The sequence below is a fragment of the Pomacea canaliculata genome, linkage group LG7 (genome assembly GCF_003073045.1).
Source record: "Pomacea canaliculata isolate SZHN2017 linkage group LG7, ASM307304v1, whole genome shotgun sequence".
NCBI classification, from domain to species: Eukaryota; Metazoa; Mollusca; class Gastropoda; order Architaenioglossa; family Ampullariidae; genus Pomacea; species Pomacea canaliculata.
In genome coordinates this window covers 424,363-439,717 of record NC_037596.1, presented here as the reverse complement: position 1 = coordinate 439,717, position 15,355 = coordinate 424,363, and the positions used below count along the sequence as shown (strand labels likewise).

Below are 15,355 nucleotides of genomic sequence, written 5' to 3'. Positions count from 1 at the left end.
TTATGACTCTTTATGGTACAGTTTACATTTGTAACTAGATGGTAAAAAAATAATTTCAAGATCAAAATGAGTTTATTCCACTGACCTCGACTGTTGACAGAACGACTGGACACATGCATTGCAATGAAAGGTCAATATTGTTGTTAACTAAGGTCAGCATCAAGGAGGGTTTTCAGCGGTCTTTAATCATAAATAATACTAAACACAACACTGTATTATACAGTTTATAACAGCTGTTGTTTTGTTTTCTCTACAGACTTTTTTTTTGTACGTGTTTTGGGAAGTTCTGACAGCTTTATCATCTTTGTCATCTTTATCGTCATTGCCATTTGTTTTATCTTACATTCTTCTTGTGATCTTGCCAACCTCGTCCTGGTTCTTGTCGTCGCTACCTTTCTGCAATTTCTTCATCTCTTCTTCATCGCCCTTTCCACTCCTGCGTGTGTGGAGTCTCAACCATTCTACGTTTCGTCCTTCCTTCATTTCTTCGTTCCCTCATCCTCGTCGTTCGGTCCTGCGTCGTGTAGGTAGCAAAGCAGTTCGGCTGTGGACCAGCAGAGGGTCCCGGCACACATCGGACAGACAATGTGATTGTGGTCTCTGGCTAAGCGAGTGGATGTGTCTCCGTGCCAACTGTCAGCGGTTTCGAGCGTGCATCCGGCGACTCTTGGGGTGATACACGACACTAAGTAGTAATAAGGGATGTACAACTTTGTAAACACTAACGTCTATCATAGTACGTTGTTGCATATTTGAGAAGTCTTTTGGTTTGTTAGGGGGTTTTTTTGTTGTTACTTAGAACATGTATGTGTCTCAGTACAATAAACTGTAACTACTTAGGTTTAAAGGCCAACTGACATCAAAATAAAATACGATAGAAAAAAAAAACGTTCGGAAAAAAATAAAGCAAAGACTAAACACTGTAATCTCCCATTGCGCAGACGGATTATGATTTTCCACTACTTTATACATAATTATTAAAACGCTTTTCATTAATGGAATTAGCTCAATTTAGTAAATGGTTGAAAATTCATGAGATGGAAGAAGCATTTTCCCGTGTCTCTGTGTGCAGCAGGGAGCTCGTGGGACGGCATCAGTAGAGTCAGTGACCTCGTCTCGTGCTGTAGCCTCACAGCCTTGACCCTAACGGGCGGAGTCCTGCACAACATCACTGTGAACTCATTTCACGCGCCGGGGGCTCCTTTTTTGTTATAAACAAGTTTTGCAGGACAGTTGTAATGGTAACTTTGCTAAAATTGTATAAATGAATTGCGCGTGTGTGATAAGCTCACAGCAGCCCATGTTTACGTATTTTTAATGAAAGGCTGCAAAGATATCCCTTCAAGGGAATGTGTGTGTTATCTGTTTTCGTCTGTAAATTTTGCACACCTTAATTATGATGTGCTATCTACCGTCTTGGCATCCGACCGAAGAAATCAGCAAAGCGTGATTTTGTAGCCTGATGCTGATGACGACGACGACGACGCATCATGATGATGATGATGATGATGATGATGATGATGATGATGATGATGATGATGATGATGACCAGATTTTTGGTCGGGAAGTCAAATAAGAATCCGATTTTACCATTTAAAAAAACCACTTAACTATTCTCAGTATAGAGTACCATATAAGGCGTGACTGCTGCTAAATGGCTGTTTACCACATCTGCAGCTTATCTACATCCGCTCACATTTATGTGGCCGTCGAAAAAAGAAAATAACCGGATTTGAACGCTAAGTACTCAAGTACTCAGCCATTCTATGTTCCTATATCAGTTTAAAACTGTTACGAGCAGTAAATACATTAATACATTTATAACTACATTTCTCTCACTCTCTCACCTCACGACTTCTTTATACACGCCAAAACACACTCACACACACAAAGAGTTACACTACGAATGTATGCCGGAGACAGACACTTCACAAAAATTGACTGCCAAGTCATCTACAAAAAGCTGACAGAACCCATTAGCGTTAGAAGTAGATACAGAAGTCAAGAATGGGTGCATACTGTCACTGATTCTGTTCTCATTAACCATTCTTTGTTACATGTGCTGTGTTACTCGGGTTAGTCGACGGGGCCTACAGTGGACTCTGTCTTAGAGGATCTAGATTCTAGAATATGCCGACGACATAGGACTATTATTTCATAGTCTCCAAGACATTTAAGGAAAAAAAACTTAGGTATTACTGCCATCATTGTGATGGTACTCAGAGACAACGCTCAAAAAAAGGGAGCCCTCGGGAACAATGAATAATAACCCTGTCACTATCAGTGGAAGATCACTAGTGGACTTATATGGGTTAGAGGAAAGACCACAGCCTACATCGAGAAAAAGCTGGAATTGTTCTTAAATTTTTGAAGTACATAATAAAAATCTTCTGGCGTCACACAATCTCAAAAAAAAGGAAAATGCACCTTGGTTAAAACAATCCAACTACTGCGCTGGCGATGGATAGGACAAGTGTGCCACACGCTCAGGGGTTAATCTGGCAGAAGAATTAGCTGGTAAAGAGGGAGGTCCTCACAAACCTAGAGGAAAATAGTCTAGAAGGATCTCAAGGGCAGAGGCTTCTCACTTAAGACAGCCCCCGGGGAGCAGCAGAAAATGAAGATCCCTTGTTGTCGCCTCACGTTCCTGACGGAAAAGAAAGTATTCAATGAATGAGTTTATAATGTATAAGAGTGACATCATTGTAATGTAAGCAAGTAAGATAAACGTTATAGTGGAGTAACTCTAGCTCTGCCCACTTTGATACTTATGCCCTCCGTATGTTTACCTGTTCTTAAGGTATACAGGAAATAAACTGTTGAAAGAGAAACAGTTACTGTGTTTGGGAATTGTACCTGATTAAGCGTTTCATTGATGTTTTCATTATTTGATTTCAGATTTCACATAGACAGTACAACTATAAGTTAATCGGCTGTTCATTTTTTACCCTTGAATACGGACCATTTTGTGGTTCTTTGTTTTGTCAAGAGAAAGGCTTCTCCATCAGAATTTTCTAATATATATAAATCCGATAGATTTCAAATATTGCTTAAGGACTAGCTTTAAAAAACAAATACCGGTCACCACAAAACATATATGGTATACAAAATACACAAGGTTTGCTTACACTAATACATTTGGCATCTCGCATACGCCAAACGAGGACAGAAGAGACTCAGTCATCCAATCAAAATTAGGCACGTTATCGTTAGCCAATGAGAAGGCTCACCGTTAGTTACTTCCTCGTCGACGTGGAATAAAAGCTGTCGCACTGCGATGTTTGTCCAGTGTCTTGTCAGTCAGACACACGATCAGCTTTAACATATCGACACCCAGCATCATGATGTACAGGGCCGTCAGTGTTTACTGGATCTCTGTTCTCCTGGTTCCCAGTGTGGGTAAGTAGTGCCGCACATGAAAAAACGAATTAGTCGTTTGTCAATAAGACCATTTTATTGCAACCTCACGTGTTACATGTTTCTGACTGTAAAAGGCAATGGCTCTTGATTGGTTACACATGTTCGTCCCCAAGTGATTTTGTTTCTAATGTCGCACACAACACTGGTCAACATTTTTTTTTACAAAACTTCTGTCATTTCTTATCAATATTTGTGTGCGCAATATGAATATGACAAAAAACAAAATCACAAAAAAACATGATAATAGTAATTGACCTATGGTTAGTACCATAGACTACGTCTTAGATTTCTTCGCCTGTCTCTTGTAAAGCTGTTCGAGAGCATCTTTGGGAGTGTCCAGCAGTAGTATGGTAGTGGATAATTTTCCCTAGTAATATTTTTCAACTTTTACGATATCTTGATGAAAACGTTCACGTTGTTAATAATTTACACAGTTGTCATAAAAGAAATCCAGGTGAGAATTAAGAAAATGGATATTTTGAGACATAATGTAGCCACGTTTCTGATACAGTATCAGCATGTCTTTTACTAGATTTTTGTAGTTGTTTGTTTGTTTGTTTGTTTGTTTGTTTGTTTGTTTTTGTCCTAACTCAAGAGAAAGTTTGTAGATGTAGGAAGACTGATGATGCCCCTCTTTAAGGGTTACACCTGCGCCCCTTTCCCCTTAGCGCCAAACAAGTCCTTTCCTCTTTGGTGTTCCAGGGAAGAGGACGGAAGTTCTAAAGAAGAATTTTTCTCTAAAATTCTAGCTCTTGTTCGTTGGGTGCGTTGTCTAATCTTTACCTCGCATTGTGTTCTTTTCTTTGTTTTACATCTACTACGCAACCGCACTCAGCCGACTTGGAATCCACAAAAGACCTGCTTTTCTTTCCCAGATTAAAGTGTCTTTTCTTCGGTGCGTCAGCTCCGCGGATTTTTACGTGTGTTCTCTCTGCCGCTGTGTCACGACTATGCGGACAACACAAATCTCACTCGCGCTAGTGATACACATTCACCTCATTCACACGACGAGGACAGACAAACAACACACTAGCATTTGTTCGGGCAAACGCTCTCACACAAGTAAATAACTTCAAAGACATATTTTTTAACATAATTTACACATACAACTCATATATCTATTCCTACCTACCTACCTAGCCTACCAAAAGCTAGCACCTAACTCCCTGCGGGGAGGAAAGAGGGGGTTGGGTGAAGTGAGCCGCTTTCCAGCGGACCAAAACACCTTGCAGCAAAATGGTAATTCTCGCTTGCTCAGAACCAAAGTTTTACTGCTTTTCAAAGCAGGACCGGTTACCATGTCGCCAAAACAGGTGCAAACACTGAGTTTTGCCCGCTATTTATAGAGGACGGTTTAAATGCAACGTTACCCTCTGTTGCCGTCCGTCTCGCGCGGCAACGCATTGGGTGGAAGGGGTTACTGGCTGGAGGTAACAAGCACTGTCAGCGGTACACGCTGCCCTACACAAGCGCTCCCGCTACAGTAGAAAATAGGCGAAAAGTATTCCATACGTGCTTTGCATCACCCTTCAAGGAAGTTGTTTAACCAATTATCTTTAAAGAGCTCTGTCACTTGCACTCTACAGAGCCTTTCAGACAAGGAAAATAAATAAATAAAAACAACGACGACAATTTTTATTTAAATTTGAAACAAATTTGAAAAAAACCACAAAGCAAATCTAAATTTTTTAACCCACAAAACGAACACAGTTTCTTCCACTGTCTCAAAATATCTAATGTTCTTTCTGACGATGCAGTTCCCCACAAAGTTTCCAGTTATAAATAACACAAAGTCTCCAAGTGAAAATAACACAAACTCTCTGTAATATGCCCAACGGCCTCCACTTGAAATAGCACGATAGTCTCTACGGGTACCGATGTCCTTCCTGAAACTAGTGCTAATTCGGCGATAGTCGACGAACCCTAGGCGGATAACGGTGAATAAAAGAAGAACAAACAAAGGAGACAAAACCTGGAGAAAAAAATAACCAGTCTTTAGACAAATGGCAAGTTCAAAACTTAACTCTTCCTCCTCTCAAACCAGTCTCTACTTTTAAATATCTACATCCATAAAATAAAAACATATACTCATCCAATACAAAAATTTCCCCATTCTTCAAACATTAAATCACAGACTCACCCATTCAACAAAAATCTACACAAATCAACACAAATACACACTCACCTCAGCAGGTTTAATGTAACTCTAATTCACTCTATACATATTTTGTCAGGATTGGCACACAGCCCAGTCAGGACTAAAACTCCAAGTCGTTCAGGATTTGTTACAAGCAACTCGTCCGCTCAGGACACATTAAGAAGACCCAGGAGACTGCCACTTATCCCTGCTCCTGTCAGGAAAAAACTTAATCACAGCAATAGAATACAAAACACCGCCTACACTCTTTCCTTTCTTCTCTACCAAATCAATCCATCAACATTAGTTGATTTAAAAGGTCGGCCGGTCATCACTGGCACGGCACGACGACAAACAGACTGCTCATCCCGACAACCGCTCATCCTGGAAACCCTGCGTACCGTGCTGTCTTCAGACCTCAGCGTGCTGTCCTGTATGCCATTCGTACCAAGGAGCAAAAGCCTCTATCACTCCGAGTAGCACCTCACCTTCAAGCTGCCGGAGTAGATATTCAACAGGTAGAACCTTTACCTCTACAAACAACTCCTCCTTGGACCCTTCCTGTTCCAGAGATCCGTTTTGATCTTACAGCCTTTAAATAAGGGAACACTAGTGACCCCCATCTACCTGCAACACTTTTATAAGGACATTGTTTTTATTTGGGCTCCTGGCCATGCTGGTATCCCAGGCAATGTTCGAGCAGACCAGGCTGCCAAGGCTGCATGTCAGTTTCCTGGTAAACTTCCATCACTTATTTCATCAGACTGCAAATCTTTATTTTCGGCCTACATTCAGTCCTTATGGCAACGCCACTGGGACACTCTGGGCCAAAACAAGTTATATGCCATCCTTCCCTGCCTTTCCGACCGCCTACCTTCTTGCCGCCCTGCGAGACGGGAGGAGGTAGTTCTTACAAGATTAAGGACAGGACACACCTATGCCACGCAAGGACACCTCTTACGAAGTGAACCGCCACCTGTTTGTCCCTGGTGTAGGGAAAATTTTACTGTTATACACTTTTTGATTATCTGTCCGAAGCTTCAGACTAATCGTTGTCAATTTTTTACAGAAAAATCTTTATTTTCCTTATTTAGGTCGATCCCATCGGCAGCAATCTTTTCCTTTTTAAAGAGGATAGGGCTCTACCATCAAATTTAAAATTTGTATATCCTGATAGTTATGTTTTCTTTTTGGTGTGATAGTAACCTTTTTGGGCTTCAACACCCCTTTTAATGCTTTACCCACCCTTTTTTACATTTTGGTTACTTGTTATGTTGGCCTTTAAAAATATATCATGTTTATACGAATTACGAAGTTTTTATTCCAAAACCTTTAAAGTTACAACTACATTTTGCCGTGATATAGCCATAGTTGCTAGCAGGCGATAGTTCCTCCGTACCAGCCGTCACGTAGCCTGCGCTCAGGCTCTCAGTCACGCTTCTGTCTCCCTGCAGTGGAAGACACCAACAAGAAGCGCACTGGAGCCAGGGCCTTCAAAAACGCGGCACCTAAGCTGTGGAATGCTCTGCCATCGTCGCTCTCCACCATCACCTCACCAACCACGTTTCGCAAAAAACTGAAAACCCATCTGTCTTTTAAACCAGTCTTAAGCTACCAAGAAACACTTCTGTCTCTATTTTTTACTTTTCCTGGTGTTTTATATATTTGTTCGCTTTATTTTTTTCTTCTTTTGTTTTTTTTCTGCGCAATGAGCATTCTTCCGAATGGATACTTGCGCACTACAAATCGACGACATCATCATCATCATCATCATCATCATCATCATCATCATCATCATCATCATCATCATCATCATCAGGGCTTAAAAACACAAAGACAGCCGCACAAATTGCTGTCTTTCCTACCTTCCCCCTCCAGCTACGTTTTCTGTCCGCTTCCCAGCTAAAAAAACAAAAAACATAAAATATAACACAGTAGGTTTGTGACAAATAGCCCCCCCACCAAAACCAACCAACGGCTTGGTTAATCTTTTATGCAGCAAACCTGCTTAAAGCCCCCACATTTTCCTTTCCAGGAATAACTTGTACAACAAAGGTGAACGGTTGCAGTAACAAGGCGCATCTCATAAACCTTCTGTTCTCATTCTTTGCTTTCTCTAAATAATTCAGTGACTAATATTCATTTTGAAGGACTAATGCCCGTCCATACAAATAAACCTCACAATTTTTTCAGGGCCCATACAATCGCCATTCTCTTTCCCCCACAGCGTATCGCCTTTCTGAATCCGAAAGTTTCTTGCTGGCGTAGTAGATGGGTTTTAATGCTCCTTCTCGTTCTTGCATCAATACAGCTCCCAACCCCTACATCAGAAGCATCTGCCTGTAGTACAAACTGCTGATGTACATCAGGGAGACGTATTATGGGACGAGAACACAGGCGATCTTTAAGAGTTTGGTAAGCTTCTTCACACTCTGAAGTCCATTGCACTTTGTTTGGTTTCGCCTCTTTGTCAAGTCTGTGAGTGGTAAAGCGATCTCAGCAAAGTGTGGCACATATCTGCAAAAAGAAACCCACAAGTCCCAAGAATGCTCTTACTTCACGTTTTGTGGTTGGAGCTCTGACATTCTGTATTTTCTCCAATTTTTACTCCTCCGGCCACATTTTATCCCTGCCAACCTTATGTCCGAGATATTCTAGTTCCTCACTTCCCAAAGAACACTTTGTTGGGCGAACAGTCAACCCTGCCTGTTCTAGACGACTAAACACCAAGTTCAGAGCTTCTAGGTGTTGTTCCCATGAGTCGCTGGTGATCAGTATATCGTCCATAAAGTTCAAAGTATCAGTGCGGTCCAGGGGCTCCAATAGTGTTTGAATAATTCGACTGAAGACACCAACAGCATTCTTCAGTCCAAATGGCATAACACGCAAGGTGTACTGCCCGAAATGTGTAGTGAAGGCGAGCTCTTCTCTGTCATCAGGATTGACGGGTATCTGCCAATATACCTAGGCCTGATCAATTTTTGAAAACTACGTGGCGTGAGCCAGTCAACTAAACAGATAGTCCAAAACAGTCACTGGCTCAACATCAAACACAGTGATTAAGTTTAACTGTCTGTAATCTACACAGAATTTAACTTGGCCCTCTTTTTTTTCTGACTAGCACGATGGGTGCACTGTACGGAGATGTAGTTTTTTCAATAACATCCAGTTTCAGCATACAGTCTAGCTCTCGATTGGTGATTTCCACCTCCTGCAAATGTGGCACAGACCGAGGTTTAACACAGACAAGCTGACAGTCCTCCAGTGAGAGTGTAAACTGCTCCAAGTCAGTGCTTCCAGGCATATCAGTCAGACAGTCGACATGTTTATGGCAAATCTCAGCTTATTAACTCTCCTGCTGCTCATTCAATCCTTTCCCAAATTTATCATCGGTAGGACCTTCTTCAGATGTGAGTGAAGACAGAGGAATATCTGCTCTTAGAGCTGGCTCTAATTCATCTTCATCTCCCTCCTCTTCTATGATTACTCTGACTGCTACTGTGTAGCTCGCTGGAGTCTTTTTCTGTCTGAGAGTGGTCGGCTTCTCTCTCCGTGTAGACCTTTAACATTTTAGCATGATACTTTACTGGTTTTACATGACCATCAATGTATTTTGTTATGGCAGGTTTTTCAACTGTGTATGGTAAATCCTCTATTTATGACTGACCAGGTGCTTCAGGCTGAGATTAAAAGAGGCACTTTTCTAAACTAAATTTCACACATAAATCATTATCTTTTGTAACATATTTTTTTCCCATTTTAGTAGGATTAAAGTACCATTACTAAAAGAAAAAAAGAGTGGACTCCTTTTCTTGTTAGGTCTATTTTGTGAGACAAAAATGGGCAGATTGGCATAATAAGGTAGGAAACATTTTGCCCTACCTGAAAGCAACAGTTTTCTGTTTGATGAGCTGTTTTTTTCATCCCGCTGACTGACCTTCACTGCACTTGGTTCTCCAATATTTTCCGATGTCAGTATCATGTTGATTGTCTGAAAGAAAAAATCATTATTTTCAATTCTGTACTGTATCCAACATAAAACCCAGTCATTAATATTACTCTAATTTTCACATGTTTAAATATCAATTCTAACTTCCGCAGTGTACTGCAGACAGATTTCACCACTATTTTTGATAAACTCATTATGTAGGAAATACCTTTCCCATGTATTTTATTGTTTTAGGTTTCATAAACAAATAGGCTGTCTTTATAAAAATATGAATTTAAAAAATTTCATTTTATAAAAAGCAATGATTTAAAAAATAATGTAACAAGTGCCAGGATGTCAACAATCATGTCTTTTACACTTGCAGTTTGATGCTGACATTTTTCACATATTATACATGTACTATGAATTTTTACCTATTGAAACACGTTTATTATAAGTACCACATAACAGTTTTATTGTTCTTTATATACAGTCTTTTATATACATATATTGTAATGTTATCTAACAATAAAGAATAATGTATTTTGTAAACACAGTAACAGTAGCACTGACACTGACCTGTTTATGCTGTAGTCGTTTGGCAAGTGAAATTAAACTGTCAGACAGATCCTTCTTTCTTTTTAGATAAATTTCATTGTTGAAAAATTGTCGGAATTGCATCTGGCAGAAGATGTGCCATGAAGGGCAAACTTGTTTGGACATTCGGGTCTGGCTAGCAAAGCAAAATGCTTGGAGCCTAATGTGTCCCACTCTTTGGGCTCCCAAAGCTATGACCCTCTCTTTTTGTAAGGCTCTGTCTTTCGGAAAATGATGAAAAGACAATGTCAAATCTTTTTCCCACCTTTTCATGGCAATCGGGTGCAGCACATTCTAGAGGAAAGGTTCGGTCTCACAGGTAAACAATCCTACTGAAACGTCATAAGGTCACGTGACGGAGAACGAGACTTCGTCGAAGCAAACGAAAGAGTCCCGTGTAATTGATCTTATTAAACACAACATTCTACTAAAACCTTCAACTTTTTCCACATGAACAGACCTGAAAATAGACGAGATTCAAATTGATCCTACTTTTTACCCGTTTCTAAGCAGTTTTACTATGCCTTGAGTACCCATTTAAGATAACTTCTTACTTTAAGCACTCTGACTATGTCTTTACACTAACGAAAAAGGGAGCTGATTACACCAGCTAAGAAAAGTTACTGGCCATGATATAAAATTGATGGTATTACAGCTATTTTACACGAACGACTGTAAAAGATTGTATGGTATGCAAAAAGAACCACATGTGTTGTAGCAGTTCTCTCTTGTTCCTAATCACACTTAGTGAAAGATAGGGTCTATATTTGAGCAGCCTGTAGTTTTGATATGTCGCTTCCTGTTCAAGGTTTAAATTAAAAAACAACCTGCAGTATTATTTAATAATTTAAAACTTCATAAGGTCGCAAGGAGGTCCTAATGAATGATTTATTTGTTACGACACTAAATTAAAAAAAGGATTAGAAAGATGATAAAGGCATTCTAAATGCTTTTGCCCACATTTGGAAGATAGGAAATGATATTGTCATAGCGGCAGAATATTGAAACTGCCTACTAAACACCCAGCTAGATGTTAGGAACTATAACAGGGCTAAACAACCAGCTAGATGCTAATCTTGTTTCGTATTAGCTGCCCTCTGGGATACCCAACAACCAAAGCGACTAATAGGCTTCACCACTGTGTTTATAAGACAACAAAACATTTATTTAGTCTAGTCTCGTCTATTCATTATTTAAAAGATTCTAGCAATGTATTATTTCACTGTATTATTAACCTGTTTATTCTCAGCTCAGCAGATGTCAGCTCGTGTAGTTAATGGCACAGCAGACGCAGGACGTCTAGAGATATTGTACGATGGAACTTGGAACACAGTGTGTGACTTTGGATTTGGACAGAGAGAGGCCTTAGTAGCCTGCAGGATGCTAGGATTTAACAGGTATGTAGTCTTACCTATTACAATTTAAAAGCTTTTATATCACTATTTTTTCCAGTAATACATTTCTTTTACAAGAGGATTGTAGCCTTATAATTCATTTGCAACTAAGAAAGAGTGAAAATTTGTAAAGTTAATTTCTGTTTTTACTTTTAAAAAATATTGCTTTAGAAGAAGCAGTTTGTATTTTTTTGTTTCGAATGCAATGGTAAAGGTACAACGGGACTAGACTGTATACCATGTAGTAGAAAAGAAGAGAAGAATAGTACACTTACTGAAAGATATCTACTGCAATTGCTAGCTCTTTCTCGTCTTACTGATTCTACAAAAAAAGTATGGCATGACATTTACGTTTATCTCTTTCAAATCTGTCTCACTTGTTTTACACCAGAAAAAAAATCATAGAATTTCGTGGACCGGTCTTAGTTAAAGGTCTGTTAACATTGATACTTTTGCTTCGGATACAGTTAATATTATCAAGAAATCTATCTATTCCTCTTCGTGCATCAGGTTGCACATAAGGCCTCAACCACAGTCCGCCACCGATGTCGATCGGCTGAAACCCGCTCCAGGTGACCCCATGTCCAGCCCTTTCCCTTTATCTCCCTTTCCACTGTTCTTCTCCAAGTTTCCTTTGGGCGGCCTCGTTTTCTTCGGCCGTCTGGAGTCCATCTTAGGGCGACTCTGGAAAGGTCTGCTGTCTGCTGGCGGAGCACATGTCCAATCCATCGCCAACGCCTTCGTTGAACCTGCGTGGTGATGGACTCTGTTTCAGTTCTTCGGTGGAGTTCTTCGTTGGTGATGGTATTTGGCCAAAAGATGTTAAGTATGCGCCTGAGGCATCTGTTTTGGAAGACGTCAAGCTTGTTACTGATGGTTTTGGTCATCTTCCAGGATTCTGATCCGTAAAGGAGGGTGCTGATCACATTTGACTTGAAGATTCTCAGCTTGATCTTCTTACTGATGTTTTTTGCCTTCCATGTGCTCCTGAGTGAGGCGAAGGCGTGGCTGGCTTTCGCCAGTTGTGCTCGAATCTCCACCTCCGCATCCCCGGTGTTTTACATTTTGGACCCAAGATAGGTGAAACTGTCAACTTCCTCAATCTCTTCTCCACTTAGTTTGATGCTGTCATGAACTCTGGCGTTCACTCTCATAATGTAAGTTTTCTTTGTGCTGACCTTCAAGCCAAGGTTTCCAGCTGTTTCTGAGAAGGCCTTTGTTTTTTCCTGCATGTCTTGGTGGCGGTGTGACAGCAGGGCAATGTCATCAGCAAAGTCCAAGTCTTCCAAAGTTGTTGTTGCTGTCATAGTCATGGTCCATCTGATCCCTCTCCTCTCACTGTCGGTGGAAGTCTTCATGATCCAGTCCATGGCCAGGATGAAGAGGAACGGTGATAGAATGCAGCCCTGCTTCACCCCGGTACTGACGTTGAAGGGGTCTGTGAGCTCCGTGTCACAGACAACCTGGGATTTTAAATCGCTGTACAACATTGCAACGACCTGAACAAGTTTTGCAGGGACTCCTTAATGCATCAGGATCTTCCATAAGGACTCGCGGTGGATGCTGTCAACAGCCTTCTCCAGGTCGATGAAATTGATGTACAGCGATGTGTTTCATTCGTTTCTCTGCTCCAGAATATGTCGCAGAAAGAAGATGTGTTCAGAGCAGGATCGCCCAGGACGAAATCCTGCTTTTTGTGGTAGGAGGTCTTTCTCAAGGGTTGCCGTCAGTCTTGACAGAACAATCTTGCTGAAGACCTTGCTGGTGAGGGAAAGAAGTGTTATGCCCCTCCAATTATTGCAGTCTCCAAGATCTCCTTTCTTGGGTAACTTGAAGATGAGCCCTGTCTTCCACGCAACAGGGACCTGCCCTGATTCTCAAACTTGCCTGAAGATTTCAGTCAGCTTGGGAGCTGTCACATTTATATCTGCTTTCAACATCTCTGCTGTTATTCCATCTGCCCCTGGTGCTTTGCCACTCTTCATTGTCTTGACTGCTGCTGTCACTTATTCCAGTCTTGGTGGGTCTGTGCAGATGTCAAGGTCTATAACTGCTGGCTGGATGTCTGCAAGCTGAGGGGGATCTCGTCTGTTCAGAACTGACTCAAAATGTTCCCTCCAGTGCTGTAGTTTTCCTGCCTCTCCCTCGACGACATTACCGTTCACGTCTTTCACTGGCACATCACTGTTCTTAAACCCGTTGTTTAGCTGTTTGTTTATCTTGTACAGTGTCTTTGGGTCATTTTTTCTTGTTGCTTTTTCAGCTTCATCTGCCAGTTTCTCTATATAGTCTCTTTTGTCGGTTTTTGTCATCCTCTTTACCTCTTTGTTTAGTTTTGTATATCTTTGTCTGAGTTGTTCCTTCAGGCGTTCAGATCTAGTGCTATTGATTCTTTGTTTGGCTGACTTTCTCTCTTCTATCTTCTTCCATGTCTCTTCTCTGATCCACTGTTCTTTCTTTTTCCGTTGGAAGCCCAGTATTTCTTCTCCTGTTACCTGTAAGACTCGATTGAAGTCGTCTAAGGTCATCTCTTGTTGGTCTCCTAGTGCCTGGAACCTGTTCTTTACTTCCATGGCAAAGGCCCGTTTGGTGGCTGGATTTTTTAGTTTGCCGGAGTCCACTCTCTGCTGACGTGCCTGTTTTCCTCGTGATCGACGCAGCTTCAGAGAAACTGTGGCTATCACAAGAGTGTGGTCACTGGCAATGTCTGCTCCTCTGTAGGCTCTAACATCTTGAAGTGAGCTCCTCCATCTTCGGTTGATGATGACATGGTCTATCTGGTTCTTTGTGATCCCATCTGGTCATGTCCACGTTGCCTTGTGGACGTCTTTGTGTGGAAAGAGTGTGCCACCAATCAGTAGGTTGTTTTCTTCACAAAAGTCTGCCAGTCTCTCTCCATTGTCATTGATGGTACCAATTCCATGCTTGCCCATGACATGCTCCCTGCAGGTGTTGTCACTTCCCACCTTGGCATTGAGATCGCCGATGATGAGCAACATGTCGTGGGCTGGAACGCTCTCTGAGGCTGCCTGGAGATGATCGTAAAAAGCATCCTTGTCTTCTGCCTCGAAGGCTTTTGTTGGTGCATAGCAGGCTAGCATGCACTGTCAGCTTGGTGTACTTTGAATGGAATCTTGCGCTCAAAAGCCTGGGTCCATAAGGCTTCCATTCCAGCAGTGCCTTTTTAGTTGACTTGTTGAGGAGTAGTGCCACTCCTTCAGAGTGCTGAGCGTCTGATCTTCCTGAGAACAAGATGGTATGTCCTGATGCTAGTCTCCTCTTTCCCGTGCCGGTCCATCTGACCTCACTGACTCCCAGGATGTCCAAGTTGTAGTTGTCAAACTCCTTGACTAGTTGGAGCATCCTGCCAGTCTGGTACAAGGTCTGGACGTTCCAGCACCCCACCCTCAACTTTTGCCTCGGCTTCAGTAAATCCGCTGTCGTGGCACCAGCTCCGTTTCGGGTTTGGCTGTCGTCCGTCATAAGTACAGTCACCTGGTGTGTTTCATTACCTCCGCCATCTGTGACGAGTTCTCTGGTTTTAGTTTCTGTAACATGATTTTTTTTTACATGGTGGGGTTGTTAGCCCTACCACAACCTATTTTACCTCTAGGTGAGGTGTCCACCTTAGTCGCCTCTTACGACATGCCTGGCTGGATGGCAGGGACCCTATTCTTACAATGCTCGCTAGGCACGAATACCCCGGGATCCCACAGGGGATTATCAAGAAATGTTAACTATTAAACATTATTAACGTGTAATGTGCTGCAAATATAACAGTGAAAATACAGTCAGGATATTCAGCACTTACTTTCAGCTGTAGACCTTTCTTAATTCAAGCTCAATCCAACGCACATTTTTACTTTAATCAACGGTTAT

General features: G+C 41.5%; 1 protein-coding gene across 1 annotated transcript in view; it reads left to right on the top strand.

Moving 5' to 3' along the window:
* Positions 1–3,236: 3,236 nt before the first annotated feature.
* LOC112567800 (deleted in malignant brain tumors 1 protein-like) overlaps positions 3,237–15,355 on the top strand; it is a 53,812-nt gene continuing 41,693 nt past the window's right edge. The window contains exons 1-2 of the mRNA XM_025244644.1: positions 3,237–3,399; positions 11,332–11,479. Coding sequence (XP_025100429.1) covers positions 3,342–3,399; positions 11,332–11,479 — 206 coding nt within the window. The 5' untranslated portion in view covers positions 3,237–3,341. The remainder of the gene's footprint in view (positions 3,400–11,331; positions 11,480–15,355) is intronic.